General features: G+C 32.8%; 1 protein-coding gene across 1 annotated transcript; it reads right to left on the bottom strand.

The window, feature by feature from the left end:
* Positions 1–6,576: 6,576 nt before the first annotated feature.
* LOC131619363 (uncharacterized) lies at positions 6,577–7,394 on the bottom strand. The gene is made up of 2 exons (XM_058890469.1): positions 7,148–7,394; positions 6,577–7,046 (listed from the first exon to the last, which is right to left on the bottom strand). The coding sequence occupies exons 1-2, from the start codon at positions 7,240–7,242 to the stop codon at positions 6,827–6,829; spliced, it is 315 nt and encodes a 104-aa protein (XP_058746452.1). The 5' UTR covers positions 7,243–7,394; the 3' UTR covers positions 6,577–6,826.
* Positions 7,395–19,023: the final 11,629 nt, after the last annotated feature.

Below are 19,023 nucleotides of genomic sequence, written 5' to 3'. Positions count from 1 at the left end.
TTAATACATCTTAACCTAAGATTCAATGGGTAACAACAAGTCGTTGATTTGGAAAATTGGTGCAACATTTCGTGACAATGTTGACTATTAGAAATCGAGGGTTGAGTTTTAAAGAAACTCTTAATGGAGTTCTATATCAAGGATATGTATCTGAAGAGATAGTAATGAAACTTCACCTATATGAATTTCGAGATGGTGCCGTCTCAAAGTGGGAGTTGGAGTTTCTCTCATGAAAAATTTATGAAAACAGGAAAGCACATGACCATAAATAGTGCTAGGCGAGATATGTAGGTGAAGAAACTCTAAAAGTGTGTGTATAACAATGTCGGTCTGATCACAAGGGATAATGGTTCAAAGCATAGCTACCTAACGTTCCGATTAGACTTTGCGTTGTCTTTACTAAGGTTAAGTTCAAATAGAAAGATACCTAACTGTATTAACACTTTTATCTTCTATATTCTGGAATTGGATTTGTCATTATTAGAACAAGTGGGGGATTGTTGTAATTAATTCAATTAACATTACAAGTTGTGTTCTAAAATGACAAAATGGTGAAAGTGAGTAAATGCTAATAAATGCATGTAATAAAGTTCCACATTGGAAGCTTCACTCACTTTGAAAGTCGTTATAAAGTGTTAATACCATTAACTCAAACAAAAGGACAAAAGAGGATAAAGTGCCACATTGACAAATGTGGTGGTCCCAAGCATTATGCCACTTGTCCCAATCCTACAACCACTCGCCAGTGTCGCCACCGGCGACACTGGCTCCGGCTCCGGCTCCGACTTCGACTTCGGGTCTGGGGGCGTGGGCGTATAGGCACTAGTGGCGGCTTGTAGACGACACTTGAGCACTTAGGCACATTGCATCAGAGCGACCGGGCTATTCGCGGTGTTAATGAGGCGGCTCCGACGGGCGACGGCCGGCCTTTAGCCGGTTGTTACATTTTGCTCAGTGTCCGTGATTTGAAATTTTAAATTCGCAAAGTTAGCAACTATTCACGAAATAATGCAGAAGTGAAACCATGCAAATGGTGCATGAACCATTGCAAGTGCCAACAGTCATAACTTTTGAAAATTATATTGTTTCACCAAGGGTCGCAACCTTATGAAACAATATCATTTTGGCCTATAAAAACATGATTCCGGATTGAGAATGACACAACACAAAAACCGAAATTCCTCTAAATAATTCTAGATCATTCTTCGCTGCATTCGATTTTTCGCCGGTCTTGCGCAAACTCGATAAGACTGAATTATCCTGGGTATTCTTGCATCAAACTCTAAGACATTCGAGAGTTCTTGAAATACTATAAGGAAAGTGATTCCATTCACGATTACAGCCTCGGTCCATTCGATTGAAACTGATATTTTCTAACAAGTTCCATATCATGAAAGAACAAGTTGAATCAACTTGCGTGAAGTAGAGACTTCAAACCATAGAGAATAACCCTAATGATAAGAGTCTTTGGATCTCATACTTTAGGAGCTCAAATGAATTTGATTTATGATACAATACAAATGATCCAAATGATGTGAATAAGGTGGGATTTTAGGGGGAGAAATTAAGGTATTACATTGTGACCCAAGATTTCCAAAATGATTCTTTGGTTACCATTACTCCTTTGACAGAAACATCTTTCTTCAAACTTTCACTCGGCTAAATCCAATTTGTGAAATCTTGTGAAAAACCTTAAATCAATCATTGATATTGGAGAGTAACCCCAAATGGATTTATCTTGAAATCCCCAAAGAATTCTCAAACCAATTTTGATTACACCAATACTAAATTAGACCTTATCAACCTAAATCTATATGGCAACCAACAAAAATATTTATGTGTAATTGTTGTGTATATGCATAGAGAGAGATTAAAGATGATGAGCAATGCTTTGTATATTTTAATTTTCAATGTTTTGAAAATGATGCATAAATGATATTTATATGATGTGTGTTAAGTGAGAAACAAAAATAGAAAAAACAGATTAGAGACTTTGACTAGTTTGTGAAAATAATAATATGTGTCGACCTGAGCATGTTATGTGTCAACACATAGTAGAAAATTTTCTACTATGTGTTGACCTGAAAGTCATATGTATCGACACACGCAAAACATAAATTTCTGGTTTTTGAAAACTTACCGCATGTGTTAACCTGTGCCTGTTATGTGTCGACACATAGTAAAAAAAATTCTGCTATGTATCGACTTGAAAATCGTATGTGTCAACACATGCAAAACAAATATTCATGGTTTTTGAAAACCTATAGCATGTGTCGATCTATGGCTCGTATGTGTCGACTCATAAAAGTATTTTTACTTCCATGTCTCGACCTGAAACACGTATGTGTCGACCTATGTTGAACATAATGTAATTTTTCAAAATTGTTTCAACATGTGTCGACCGGAAATATGCATGTGTCGACATGAAAGTTCCAAAATCATTCTTTTTGCAAAACCACCATAATGAGTCGACTTATGCATGACTTTTTCTCAAAAACACTTGATTTTCAACATGTAAAACAACTTTAACATGATTTTAAGTTTCCTAAAGACAAGAAACACATCTACACATAGGAAGACATGTCCAATGTACACAAATGCTAACTACTAGTTTTGACATCATTCAAAACATCTAAAGGATAATCACTCATAAATAATATCCTTCTTATCATAAAGAATGACATCCTTGAAGTGCTCAAAGGATCAGAGTAATGAGGTAATCAATAGTAGTTCATATCGTTATTATCAATCTCCACCTCAATATTTTTCGAGTCTTAAATGATCTTATGAAACTCTATTAATTACTCTAGAATGAATTTGTTATCTACCATTCAAAATGAATGTAATTGTAGTTTCATACACAACCTGTGAGACAAAGACTTATTCATATACAATTATTCAACCTTTTCCCACATCGAAGCCAAAATCTTCTTTTAGGCAAGTTCCCTTGGAACTTTATCCCTGAGACACAAGATAAAGGAACTACTAACCTTATCAATAATCTCAGACTTCCCAGCTTGTGTTAGGTATGCAGACATTAACTTGTCACTCTTCAATGCTCATACACACCTTTGTTGAGTTAATATTCTTGCATATTCACTTTCCACACCAAAAAAGCATAGTCTCCAGAAAACTTATCTATGTTTCATTTCTAATTGATGGAGCTCACTTGTAAACTTAATCCATTTGCCCCACAAAGAACACCAGTAACTGTGAAAATGAAAGGTCCAACCACACATTTACCTTCTTGTTGTGGTATTCGATAATATCAATTAAACCAGTATATTGATGTGTTGAAAAAATAACAATGCCAACCAAAATAATTTTTCTCAAATAAAATTAATGTGCATATATGACAATGTTAGCGAATCCACAAAAAGAGTAGGAAGAAAAATAAAATGATGAGTACACAAACTAATAAGTTCTATTTTCTATCTGAATATTTTCAATCTCTCTAACTATCAATATATGAATTACACAAATTCAATATATTTAGAAGTGTTTTTCAATCTCTTTTAGATACCTCCAAAGATCTTTTAATTTTTAACCTTTAATCTTAAAAATATCTTCTTTACTTCTCTAAGTTTTTATCACTAGAACTATTGCAGCCCAATGACTCTCCCATGCCTTAGTACGCCACTTGAGAATCTCTTTATTGACCCCTAATCTTCTTGGTCACCCGCGACAAAATTTCTAGAATACCTCTATATTTCGGAAATGCATCTCCGAAATCACTTTTTTTCTCTGAAAAAAATTGATCTCGGAAGTGCACTTCCGAAAACACAAAAAAATGGTGTTTTCGGAGATGCATTTCCGAAATCAACTTTTTTTTGAGTACGGGGGTGCCTTCGGAGATGCATATCCGAAATATTCTAATTTTTGATCTTGAAATGTTTCGAATATGCATTTCCGAAAAAATTCAATAATTATTAAAAAATTAAAATCAAGGTGAATCAATACAATTAATAGTATAATTAATTGTATTAATTAAAATAAATTATGAAAAATATATCATTATAATCAAGATATAATAATAATAATATTAATCTAATAAATATTTAAATTAACATTTTATTTTTATATAAAAAATTAATAATAATAATAATAATAATAAAGATTTTTATTTTTTATTTTTTTATGAGACATAAAAGAAATTATTTTATAAACTAATTTTGAAAAACAATTTTATAGTTATAAAAAATCATTTTATAAACAAATATAAATTAAAAACATTCTAACTTATATAAAATTATTATAAAATTATTATAAAATTAAATATATAATTTATTTATTCATTAAATAAAATTAAGACAAAATATTCTTTTAATTTTTTCAAACTAAATGAAAAATAATTTTTTTATCATAATTAATTAATAAATAATTTTTATATTTTTAATTTTTATTTATTATTTTGAAAAACTATGTAATTTGAAATTTATATTAAAATATAAATAAAATAGTAAATGATTTTATTCTTCTTTTATTTTAAAATTTTGCTGAATAATTATTAATGTATTTATTTTTATATAATCATAATTATTGTGTATTAGTTATAGTTTTAGTAATTAATAACATGAAATTTATTTATTAATTTTAATTGAAATTAGAATAGAAATATCAACCGGATAATTATCATTATTTTATTTATAATTTATAAATTATATCAATTTAATAATATATAAATTAATTAATATTCTAAAAAAATTTAATTTTTGGGATATTTTCGGATATGCATATCAGAAATAATCAAAATCTCAATTTCTTTTGTGTTTCGGAGATACATATTCGAAATAACCAAAATCCTAATTTTTTTCAGAGATGGACTTCCGAAATCTGAAAAAATTTACTTCGAAAATGTATTTTCGAAATAAATGTATTTAAGGATTTTCGCTGGGGTCATCCCATAGGAGGCCAGGAAATAAATTCCCGTCACTTTTATATCACTCATACCAAGAAAATGGTTGAAAATATCTTTTTAAAATGCCAGAAGAGACACAATGAATTTCACATAACCGTAGGAAAGCAATGTATACTGCGTTTTGCGTAATCGTGCGAACACATTGTATTTCTCTCAGATGCAATACATTATCACATAATTTCAAGACAATCTTCCACATGATGATGTATAAGAAAGTAAATGGCATGAAAATGAAAATGATGTTTATGGCAATAAAGAGGGTAATGGTGTTTATTGAAAAATGAATATTTATACCGATAAATACGAAAAGAGTAATGATATTATACTACATTGTATAATATTTTAAAATTTCGACCGGACATTAAATCAGTGAGAGTACTGGGTTACTGGTTTATTGATTGAACCACTGAGTTACTGGTCGAACCGCATGACTAAACCGTGTTAAATCGAATAACTCGGCTGAATAGACTAGTCGTTATAATAAAATTATATAGATATAAAACCTGTCGAACCGGATGATTCATTCTCTACAAAATATAACTAGCACTTAAATTTTTTAAAAATATCATATTATAAATAAATTCACAAGTTCATAATTTAAATTCAAATTTTAAATATAGGTATCACACATAATAAAATAGTACAAAATTACAATGTATAATTACAAATAAAAGTTTAATCGCAACATAATATAATTGAATAATTTATAACAAAATAATTTCATTGTGGCCTAAATTTAATTTCAAGAAAGGAAAAATTGTTTCAATGTTGGAATCTCCTTCTTCAATATCAAAATCATATGCAACAAAGTCAACCGTATCTTCAATATATATATATATATATATATATATATATATATATATATATATATATATATATATATATATATATATATATATATATATATATATATATATATATATATATATATATATATATATATATATATATATATAAAATATTTTTCATCAAAATAATCAAAACGACGTTTTAATTTTTTAAAATAAAAAAATGCACTTAAACTTCTGGTTCAGAAAAACCGCTGGTTTTTTTGATTTTTCTGGTTTACATCGGTTTTGACCGATTCACATCGATTCAATGACATTTTCGATCCAACTATTGAATCAGACCGATTATCTGATCGGTTCCCGGTTCGACCCGCCGGTTCGGTCTGATTTTTAAAACATTGACACCGTCGTATATTCATACGATCTTGTTTTCTTTATTATATTTAAATGATTATATTTTTCACTTTTTTCAATGAAATAAATACTAGGATATGGTGTAAAAATTTTGGTGTAAGCATAACACTCTCATACGAAAATAGGATTTCAAAGAAGAAGAACTAAAAAAATTGCAAATTTTAATTAATTAAGATTTAGTGATGACTTTTGTCTTTTAAATATTATTATAATTTTTATTAAATATTAATAATTTAAAAAAATACTAAAAAATATATAACCATACAAGATAAAAATATCTTAATAAAATACTTTTTTTTTTTTTTTTTAATCAATGAGTGATTTGAATTTGAGACAAAAGAAATAATATAAGAAGCCAGGTAGAGTTTCCTACACATTCTAATATACTATTTATATAACTTTCTTTATAGAGAAAATATCTAATTGGTTGATCTATGTTAATGAGTCAAACAAACATTAAAAAAAACAGTATTATAATATTATTATATTAAACACTTTAAAGATGTCTAGTTTGAACAAGACAGTTATTCATTTGACTGATTGGTTCTTCCTTTGACTAAAACTCACTCTTTCCCCACAAAACCAAACATTCATAAAAATCCAAACCCTCTAATCCTTCCACAAAATTAGCAAAACTGTGAAAGAAAGAAAGAAAGAATAAAAAAGCTGTTACTTGTACTAAATCTAACTTAATCCCAAGAATCACTTAAGAAGATGATGAAGCTTCAAATTTGTAGTACTTATCAACAGCAACAGAAACATCCCAAGTACAACTTAGTCCTTTTGGAATTGTCACAAGATCTCCAGCTCCAAACTCTACATACTCTGATGACCCTTTTGTGTATGCTTTAACTTTTCCTTTCAACAGATAGCATGTTTCCTCTGCATCAAACTTTAACTGGTATTTACCTGGTGAACACCCCCATCTTTTTTATATACACCCCCCAAGAAAAAAACATCAAAAAACCATATTATGAACTTGAATAAGTTAAAAAAAATATTATAGAGAAAAAAAATATATACATACTTGGGCCAACACTTGATGTTGAGTTCAGCTAAGGTTGATTCTGAAGGATGGCTTTGTATGGTGATTTTAAGATTTGATTTGGAATCTGAAGCCATGGTTGTGAAGAGGGGGGTGTATATAGCAATAAGAGAGTGAGCAATGAAAACTATGTTTGTTTGTGCTATGTTTTTTTTTTGTTACATAAAAAATTGTGGGATTTTATAGGAAAAAAAAAAGAAGGAATCTTTGTTGTGCAGTGTTGGAATAGGATAAGAGAGGTTGGGGAGTATCTGTTATTTAAGAAACAACCTATCAAATCATGACCACTATGCATCACTGATTTTTTTTCAACAAAATCATTTAATGCATCTTCACCTCGTGGAGAATAAGGATATGTTAGGGAAAGAATTAGATTCTATTCTAAAAATAAAAAAAGAATATATAAATAAGGTTTTTCAAAATCTATTACTTTTATACTAATATTTATAATAAAGCAGTTTGTTTTTAATTCTTTTATAATTCTCAAGAAGCATCACAGTGAGCAAGTTTGTACATTTATGAAATCAGAATAATAAGAATAACATAGTGGTGGATAGATCGAGGGTAAATAATTTAAAATTTTAAAAAAATAAATCTAAATCATTTAGATTCGATGAATACTAATATGTTAACTCCGTGAACATATTGAATTATGAGATTGAATTAGGTGATTTTATAGCGGAAAAATTGCCATAACTTTAGTTTAGTGTAAATTGTGTTAGCGTTTGACGAGAAAAAAAATAAACAACAAATAATAAATAAACGAATTTGCGTTTTAAAGTGACCTAAATCTTACCCTTAAAATTTTTGAGTTCGTGCATTGGAAATTTATGACGTGGTTTGTTTTTTTATTTTATTTGGAGTTTATGCAAAAACAAAAACTGACATATGTAAATGTCAAAAACCCTCCATGTTGACCATATGTTACTCATTTCTCAATTTCAAAATAAAGTGTTAAAAAAATAAATTTAATACTTTCTTTGGTCTTAATATAAAAAGAAAATTTACTTTTTAAATTTGAATCGATGTATCAGTATTAAATGTGGTCTAAATATATTGATTATTTTATATATTTAAAGAGTAAATTTTTCTTATATTAAAAACTAGTGTTATAGAAAATTATAAATGAAATTAAGGTTATGTATGGTAAAAATAGCGGTTGACTGATAAGTTAGCTGATAGTTTATAGTTTATAGCTGATGGCTGATGATAGCTTATAACTTATGGCTGATGGTTGAGACCGATAACTGATAAGTTAATTGAAGTATTTGGTAAAATTAACGGTTTAAATAACTTATAAATATAAAATGATATAAAAGATATTTAATACATAATTATTTAATTTAAAATTAAAATAAATTATAAATGATAAAAATGAGTTTATGCTAAAATAATAAGGATAAAAAAGGAAGGAAAAATGATAAGTTATAAGCTATAAGCTAAAACGGTATTTGAAATAGTGTCTGAAAAATAAGATATAAGCTAGTAAAATAAGTTATAAGATAGTGATGAAAATATTGTTATTAAACAAGTCTAAATTATCATATGAACTTATAAATAAGACATAAGCTCAAAATTATGTCTTATCAAACCGATCATAAAACATACCATTATAATTTAAAAATATTTATATTATTTAACGAAATATAAATATTTATTAAATTTATTAAATAAAAGTGTAAAATTATTTTACACCAACATTGATGATTATTTTCTATTTTCTCTGGAAGGATTCCCACAACAATTTAAAATGTACAAAAAGGATATAACACCGTCCAACAAGTGTTAATTAGGCTAACTAAAAATAGTGGACAAATAAATTCAAAATAGTTTTCTTTGACACACATATGTAAACATACATATACATGTATATTGTTTTGTTTCATGTAGCATACACGGTTTTGTCTTTTGACTAGGTCATCATGAAGACTGTTGGCTGTTGCTTTCACCGACATGTCCCTGAATTCGAGCCAATCCCAACCCGTATCTATCAGTAGCATATCCTTTCTTACTCTCAGCATGGTTCATCTAAAGGATGATTGGCTCACCTTCAGAAACTTAGTGTCACTCCCTGAAATGCTCAAAGCCTTCAAGCTCTTGTTATTGCCTTTCCTAAACTCATTGGTGAAATTTGACTAGTTTGGTGTTTTTAGGTCATGGAGTTTTCGTATCATCACTTTTCTCCTTTTCCATTACTTGTAAATTATTGAAGATATTTGATTTCTAATTTATCACTTTTGAGATATTTGATTTGATAAGTTTTAATGAGTTTTTTCTTCTCTTTATTGAGAATGTAATTTATATTGTATTGAAGTATGCTGCTGTCAAAACACTTAAACATCAAAGTAGTGTACTCCGAAAGAAATTTCGGCTTAGGATTATATTATTTGTCTTAGCAAAATTAGGTATTTTGTTGTTTGTTTAGGGAGCAAGTAAACTCAAAATTTATAAATAGGGAGTTATCCTATTGTTGTAAAGAAATAGTGATTCACTTGCATTTGTAAAGAATAAAAAAACCACACTTTAAGAACAGAGAGAAACTTTGTAGAAACTCTCTTTCTTCTTCTTCTTCTTCTTCTATTTTTCTGATACCCTAATACTTTTTCTCCCCAATTCATCTTTCTTTTTCTTCTTCCATTATTGTTTGTGCAGCAGAATCATCTTGCAATTAAAGTTGGTTGATTCACTCGAGGAAAGAGTGAAAAACAAGAGGCAAATTTGATCGGTGTGATTGAATCTTGTTCATCAAGATTGATTAAGAACTTTCCATATATTTGGTGTGTAATTACAACACTCTTTCATCATTCGAGAAAGATTTTACGACAACTATTTCCTCTAGCGGGTGGGAATAGGTTGGACCGAGTTAGACTTTGTGAAACGGTTAACTAAAAATTTTAAAACTCAAGTTTGTTATGTAGCCTATCATGTTCATTTTGAAGCTTCGGTCTAACATTTTCGAATGTTTGTTTGGCCTATTAGCCTATATAAAAGTCTATTTTATTTGAATATTTATAAATAAACAATTTAACTAATATTTAAATAGACTAACAAATTAAAATATAATTTGACTAAATACCACTTTGGATCATCTCCTTAATTTTTTTCTGCTTCCCTCTCCATCCTTCTATCTCTTTTAATTTCATTCTCTCTCTTGATTATATTTTGTTTTTTAATGATGAGTGAGAATAAGATTAAGAGAGAGATAGAGGGGATGGAGAGGGAATGAGAGAAAAATTAAGGAGAGGATTCAAATCCGACTAAATACTTATTTACATTGACTTAATCAAATTTACACGTTAACATAAATTTTGTGATACTATTTATTTAAAAAAACTTATGAAAATAATTTATGACATTGTTCATAGGGTTTTTCCAACTTATTTTCATTATTATTTAAGATAACTAATTTTTTATATATTCTAATTTAAAATATAAAATAATAATAAAATTCATATATATATATATATATATATATATATATATATATATATATGTTAGAACAAGATTTGTTCTGATCAATATTCTTAGTTTTGATGATAACAATGTATATGAATTTTGTATGAGTTAATGTGGTACTCTAATACTATGCAATTTCCATTTCAGGAATTATATAAAGAGTATGCACAAAATCAGCGCAAGAAGCACTGACTCAGAAGGTTCAGCATCCAACATCAGAACATGGTCTGGCAAGACATCAGAAGATGGTCAAGCAGAAGCAGAACATGGTCTATGGAAGCACCAGAAGAACTTGAGTTCAGAAGCAGAAGCACTGAAGTTCTCATGGTATCACGCTCAGAAGCACTTCAAGGTCAGAAGACAAGAAGATGCTCTGCACCAAGTTGTATTGACTCTGAAGATTCAAACGTTGTATCTACAAAAGATCAATCAGAATCAAGTACAAGATGGCAGGCTACGCTGACTGACAAAAGAAACGTTAGAAGCTATTAAAGGCAACGTCAGTAGACACAGCGAAAGCAAGGCTCGAGGTAGTTGACAAAAGAGTGAAACATTAAATGCAATGCTGTACGGAATACGCAAAGCATTAAATGATCCCAACGGTCATCTTCTCAAACGCCTATAAATAGAAGTTCTGATGAGAAGCTGAAGAACAACTCTTGCGCAAACTTACAGAAACGCTGTCAAATTCAAAAGCTCTCGTAACTTCATCTTCAACCTCACTTATTGCTGTTGTAATATCTTAGTGAGATTAAGCTTAAACTTTAAGAGAAATATCACAGTTGTGATTATAGCTTTTAAGAAGCATTGTAATACTCTTAGAATTTGTTTACATTAATTTGTAAAGGACTAGAGTGATCAGGTTGATCAGAATACTCTAGAGAAGTCTTAGAGGGTATCTAAGCAGATTGTTCCTAGAGTGATCAGATTGTGATCAGGATACTCTAGAAGACTTAGAAGTTGTCTAAGTGGAAAACCATTGTAATCTCGTGTGATTAGTGGATTAAATCCTCAGTTGAGGTAAATCACCTTGTCAAGGGTGGACTGTAGTAGTTTAGTTAACAACGAACCAGGATAAAAATAATTGTGCAAGTTGTTTTTATCTTACAAGTTTTGAAACTACACTTATTCAAACCCCCCCTTTCTAAGTGTTTTTCTATCCTTCAATTGGTATCAGAGCGCCGGTTCTAAGGTGCAAGCACTTAACCGTGTTTAGAAAAGATTCAGGAAGAGAAAAACACTTAAGTCAACATGGCTGCTGAAAATCCAACAATTCCATCTACATCTGGCTCTGCTAAGAAATACAATGGAAACGGTAACAATGGTTATACTAGACCACCAGTATTTGATGGTGAAAATTTTGAATACTGGAAAGATAAACTTGAAAGTTACTTCCTTGGTCTAGATGCTGATTTATGGGATATTCTGATGGATGGTTACAAACATCCAGTTAAAGCCAGTGGTGTAAAGCTCACAAGACAAGAAATGACTGATGAGCAAAAGAAGCAATTCAAAGATCATCACAAGTGTAGGACTGTTTTGCTGAATGTTATCTCTCATGCTGAGTATGAGAAGATATCTAACAGGGAAACTGCCTATGATATATATGAGTCATTGAAAATGACCCATGAAGGAAATGCTCAAGTCAAGGAGACCAAAGCTCTTGCACTAATCCAGAAATATGAAGCTTTCAAGATGGAGGATGATGAAAACATTGAGAAGATGTTCTCAAGATTTCAAACGCTAACTGCTGGATTAAGAGTTCTGGACAAAGGCTACACCAAGGCTGATCACGTAAAGAAGATTATCAGAAGCTTGCCCAGAAGATGGGGCCCAATGGTGACTGCATTCAAGATAGCAAAGAATCTGAATGAAGTCTCTTTGGAAGAGCTGATCAGCGCTCTGAGGAGTCATGAAATTGAGCTTGACGCAAATGAACCTCAGAAGAAAGGTAAGTCTATTGCATTAAAATCTAATTATAAAAAATGCACTAACGCTTTTCAGGCTGAAGAAGATTCTGAAGAATCGGAATCAGAAGAAGAAGATGAACTGTCCATGATCTCCAGACGGGTAAACCAACTCTGGAAAAGCAAGCAAAGGAAGTTCAAGAGCTTCAGAAGCTCAAAGAAGCCTGAAAGAGGAGAATCTTCTGGAGGCAGAAGATCTGACAAGAACAAGGTCATCTGTTACGAATGCAATGAGCCTGGACACTTCAAGAATGAATGTCCAAAACTTCAGAAGGAGAACCCCAAGAAGAAGTTTCATAAGAAGAAAGGTCTTATGGCAACATGGGATGATTCAGAATCAGAATCAGACTCTGAAGGCGAGCAGGCAAACCTTGCATTAATGGCCACAGTGGATGATGGATCAGAATCTGCATCAGAATCAGATTTTGAAGAGGTATTTTCTGAACTATCCAGAGAAGAGTTAGTTTCCAGTTTAACTGAACTTCTGGAACTCAAGGCTCATCTTAGTATCAAATACAAAAAGCTGAAAAAGCAATTTGAATTTGAAACTAAGAAGCTGGAATTGGAAAATTCTGAATTAAAAGAAAAAGTTTTAAATTTATCCAATAATGTTGGATCTTCTTCTGATTCAGAAAAGTCCATTCCAAGTCTGAACCATATTTTGAAAGAATATGACTAGAGTTTCAGAAAATTTCTATCTAGAAGTATTGGCAGAAGTCATCTTGCTTCTATGATATATGGTGTTTCTGGAAACAAAAGGATTGGCGTTGGCTATGAGGGTGATACCCCACACAAATTTGAACCTGCTGATGATTTGAAAATCACATACAAGCCATTGTATGATCAGTTCAAATATGGCCACTCCCATGATATTAGGCATACATCACATTCCAAAAGCTTTCACATAACACACACTAAAAAGCATGTGACACAACCTAAGAAATATCATGTAACTCAGGATAAAGATTATCATGTTGTTCCTCCTATTTCTTATAATGCTAAACCCAAGTTCAATCAGAACTTGAGGAAAACTAACAAGAAAGGACCCAAGAAAATGTGGGTACCTAAGGAAAAGATTATTCCTATTGCAGATATCCTTGGCTGCAAAGAAGACAAAGCACAACATGTCATGGTACCTGGTCTCTGGGTGCTCGCGACACATGACAGGAAGAAGGTCTATGTTCCAAGACCTGGTGCTTAAATCTGGTGGAGAAGTCAAGTTCGGAGGAGATCAGAAGGGTAAGATAATTGGCTCTGGAACCATAAAGTCTGGTAACTCTCCTTCCATAACTAATGTACTTCTTGTAGAAGGATTAGCGCATAACTTATTGTCCATAAGTCAATTAAGTGACAATGGTTATGACATAATCTTTAATCAAAAGTCTTGCAAGGCTGTAACTCAAAAGGATGGCTCAATCCTATTTACAGGCAAGAGGAAGAATAACATTTATAAGACGGATTTTCAAGATCTTAAGAATCAGAAGGTAACCTATCATATGTCTGTTTCTGAAGAGCAATGGGTCTGGCACAGAAGATTACGACATGCTAGTTTGAGAAAGATTTCTCAGATTAAAAAACTAAATCTTGTCAGAGGACTCCCTAATCTGAAATACCAATCAGATGCTCTTTGTGAAGCATGTCAGAAGGGCAAGTTCTCCAAACCTGCATTCAAGTCTAAGAATGTTATTTCTACCTCAAGGCCGTTAGAACTTCTGCACATTGATCTGTTTGGCCCAGTCAAAACAGCATCAGTCAGAGGGAAGAAATATGGATTAGTCATCGTAGATGATTATAGCCGCTGGACATGGGTAAAGTTCTTAAAACACAAGGATGAGTCTCATTCAGTGTTCTTTGAATTCTGCACTCAGATTCAATCTGAGAAGGAGTGCAAAATCATAAAGGTCAGAAGTGATCATGGTGGCAAATTTGAGAACAGATTCTTTGATGAGTTCTTCAAAGAAAATGGTATTGCCCATGATTTCTCTTGCCCTAGAACTCCACAGCAAAATGGAGTTGTAGAGCGGAAGAATAGGACTCTACAAGAAATGGCCAGAACCATGATCAATGAAACCAATATGGCTAAGCATTTCTGGGCAGAAGCAATAAACACTGCATGTTATATTCAGAATATAATCTCTATAAGACCTATTATAAATAAGACTCCTTATGAATTGTGGAAGAACAGAAAACCCAACATTTCACATTTCCATCCTTTTGGATGTGTCTGTTTTATTCTGAACACTAAAGATCATCTTGGTAAGTTTGATTCTAAGGCACAAAAGTGTTTCCTTCTTGGATATTCTGAACGCTTAAAAGGCTACAGGGTATACAATACTGAAACATTGGTTGTAGAAGAATCAATCAATATCAGGTTTGATGATAAGCTTGGTCTTGAAAAGCCAAAGCAGTTAGAGAATTTTGCAGATTTTGATATTGATATATCAGAAGCAGTAGAACCAAGAAGCAAAGCATCAGAAGCTAAGCATCTCAGAAGTAAAGAATTAGAAGATCAAGTTGCAGCTTCTTTAGAGAATCTAAGCATTTCTGAAGAACCAACAGTCAGAAGATCTTCCAGACTCACTTCTGCTCACTCAGAAGATGTGATTCTTGGAAAGAAAGATGATCCTATCAGAACCAGATCGTTTCTAAAGAATGGTAGTCAGAATCAGTGACTAGCATCAGAAGATGAACAAGCTCTATTCATCATCAGAAGCAAACTCAATGCAACCCAGCTGTCATCAAGTGTTTTCTGATGGCGAACACGTGTTTTCACGACTGGTAAAAGCGTGAGTGAATCTGATGGGACGCCGCCCTAGAATGTGGGTTCCTTGGTTGCTTTACGTCATCCAGAAGTAGAACAACAAATCGTTCCAGTTATCACATGTTCTATACCCAAATATGAGTTGGAAGTTATATGTGAACTCATGGTCGATTTTGACAATATTGAAGAACATGAGTTTCATCTTAAAGATGATATGATCTTTCAAGGATGGACATCTTTATTCGCTGAGTTCTGTGGACCTGTTTATCCAGAACTAGTAAAGGAATTCTGGGTACATGCTGTGGTTACCCCTACATCTATTATGTCCTTCGTTCATGGAAAATTCGTTGTTGTTACTAAAGGGATCCTCAGAATGATGTTTGATCTAAGAACTGCTGAAGGAGTATATGAACTTGATAAAAGAGAAAACTGGAATGACGTTCTGTCTATTCTTTATACAAATGGGAAATATAACAAGCCTGTCAAAGATTTGAAGGATCTTTTTCAAATCTGGACAAAAATTCTTCTAGGGTGTTTCTGCCACAGGAAATCAACCCATTCTGCTGACTTTATCAACAGAGAACAGCAATACATTCTGTATTGTATTGCCACTAAGAAAAAGATTGATATCATCCACATCATCTTCAAACATATGTGCAAAGCTATGAAGGAATCCAGGAATGCCTTCAGAACGAAGAAGGGTAACGTTATTCCTTTTGGAAGAATTTTCTCAAATCTTCTGGTTCACTCCAAGATTGTTGAGGAATTGGAAGCTCAAGGAACCATCAAAGATCTTGCTGTTGATACAGGAAGCTGTTTGAATGCTTTCACCTTGAGAAAGATGAATGTTATTAAAGCTATCAGTCATATCCCTCAACCTCTTCCCGGTGCTACAGACAGAAGAGATCATGTTCTTGCTGAGTTTGAATCATTCTTCAGAAGCGAGATTCCAGAAGTTAGGACTAAATATCTTAACTCTCTCAATGATGATGAATCCAAAGCAGCTCCTGAGAAAGTCAAAAGAAAAAGAGCTCCCACTTCTAGCACTACTGTGTCAGAAGAAGCTTCAGAACGTGCTCAAGCAGCTACTGTCAACAAAGAAAGAAGAACAAAAAGAAAACTTGATCGTTCTTCTAATAATCAGGAAAAGGAGGTTCAAGAAGAAGCTGCTACAGTAGCTGTTGATAATGATACTGAGCAAGAAGCTGTTAATAATGCTACTGTGCAAGAAGCTGCTATTGAAGCAAATGTTGTTCCTGAGCAAGCAACAGAAGAAGAAGTGGTGTTAAAGAAGAAGAAGAAAAAGAAGTCTAAGAATGTTGTTGTTGAGAAGAAGACAATCAAGAAGAGAAGAAAACTGATTTTAGAAGATGATGAAGAAGAAGTTGTTACAAACCAAGAAGCTATGAATCAGCAAGTTGAACGAATTCAAGAAGCAGCATCTCAAGCAGAAGCTGTAAATAAAGACGAAGAAGGCTATGCAAGTGCAAGAAGGAAAGAGATTGCGGCTGAAAAAGCAAAGGTTGTGGAAGAGACGAAGACCAAGAAGCAGAAACGCCTTGAAGCTGAATTTGCTGCTATTCAGAACTTGTCAAAAGGTATATCTCTTTCTGAACCTGCTTCTGTACCTGTTTCACATTCAGAAGTTACACCAATAGCTGTTGTCTCAACACCTACACAAGAAAACCAACCAGAAAAAGCCCCATCAGAATCACCCATAAATGTCCATGTTCTCACACCTCCTTCTTCCCCTGTAACCAATACTCTTACTCCTTCTCATTCACCCGTCACAAATGTTCCCATTCCTCCCTCTCCATCCAAAACTAACATTGTTTCTGACCAGGCCCTTGAAAACCCTATCCTTGATATTACACTGATTCAAACTCTCTTTCCGCCACAAACAAACATCTCTATCTCTCAACCTCCTCCTCATGCTAACTTTGAACCCATCTCTTCTCCACCACAAAACAATCCTTCCTCATCTGACCTTCCAGACTCTGCATCACATGAGCAATTGCTTCCTGACTGCAACTACACACCCAGGCCTCGTCCTGAGCCTGAGCTAGTAGTGTTAGATGCTGATGATGAGGCAGAATCATACTTGTGTCTGGATAGAGAACCTCTACCCTACTTTGTTTTAAACCCAGATTCTGCCATAACCAAAATCAAATCTCGCAAACCTCGCACTATTGGTGTAGTTTTTGAAATTGTTAAACTTAATGTCAGAAGAGGTTTTGAGGCTTTGAGAGCAGCTCACTTTGGTGGTATAGATGATGTAGCCATGCGTAAACTGTGGAGGATTTTCAGAAGAAAATCTGATGCTGACTTTAAGGAACTTCAGGAGATCTGTGAAGAACTTGCTCCACGTCCTCGTGGATTTTTAATGTATGAGACTCTCTGCAGAGACATTGTTGTGTGGAAGCCTTAGTATTCAGTTCTGACTGGAGACTTTCAGTGGTTATTCAACTGGCTGAGAATGACTCCTTCTGAGGTTGCTATTCCAGAAGTTGTCTATCCTGAAGAAGTTGCTGGTCCAACTCCTCCAACCAATCTGGCTGCTATTCTTCAAGCACTGGAAAATGGAGATTCCGAGATTCCTATTCCAGTATATGCTGAAGCTAGTTCTGAGTCTGACTCAGATGTTGTAATGGAGGATGCAGAAACTGTGATTCATCCTGCTGAAGATATTCCTACTGAGGAAAATCATTCTGATGATCTCACTGTGAATGTTATGGTGAATATTGTCCCTATGAACAGAAGTACCGAAGCATCTTCTGGTGAACCCTCTCTTCTGGTGAAGACTCTAGAGGTTATTCAGAAGAACCAGGCTGAGCTAGCTTCTCGCATGAACAGGCAAGAGGACACCAATGCTGAGTTTCGCTCTTTCATGGAGAGGCAGTCTGAGAGCAATGCTGGGTTTCAAGACATGCTGGCCAAGATTATGCCCAAGCTAGGGTCGTCTTAGTCCATTGTGTCTTAGTTGTTTCTTTGTTTCCTGCATCTGTTTTCTATGCATCTGCCTTGTACTTTCTGATATTTTTTGATCAATGGAAATTATCCTTCTCTTCTCTCATTTTATGTTGTTTTTCATCTGAATCTTTTGTGTTTTTTGATGTTATGACAAAAAGGGGGAGAAAATGTGATAAATGATCTGATTAATATTATCAGTTGCTGGGAGAAAGTCTCCACATTTCTAACAAGAACTTTCAAGTTCTATGTTTTTTAAGTGATTTGCAGGATTGAAGAAAATCTTAAAAGCTCAACATAAGAAGCAAAACCATGGGGAAAAGCAATTCTGTAAAGAACATGCTCATGGGATCTGAAGCAAGCTGAGTGCTATGAAGCTTCAAGATCAGAAGCAAGAAGGAAGAATGTTATGATATTCTGATGATAGAATATGCTCTAACTCCTTCTTATTTCTTAAATGTTATGATGCATGTTTTTGTTCTAAATATGCTCTGAAACATTAGTAATTATGCTCTGATACATGTTATATGCTCTGATACATATTTTATGTTTTGATTCATTCATGCTCTGACTTTTGTCGTGTAGTTTGTTCTGTAACATTTAAGAATGTAGAGATGCTCAGGTGATGCTCTGGTACATTCAACAATGTTCTGATACAATCTAGCATGAAATGATCCAAGAAGAAATTCAAGCTCTGAAGCTTTCCT

The sequence above is a fragment of the Vicia villosa genome, linkage group LG1 (genome assembly GCF_029867415.1).
Source record: "Vicia villosa cultivar HV-30 ecotype Madison, WI linkage group LG1, Vvil1.0, whole genome shotgun sequence".
Lineage (NCBI taxonomy): Eukaryota > Viridiplantae > Streptophyta > Magnoliopsida > Fabales > Fabaceae > Vicia > Vicia villosa.
Note: the sequence above shows the minus strand (reverse complement) of the source record. Positions and strands in the feature narration are given on the sequence as shown.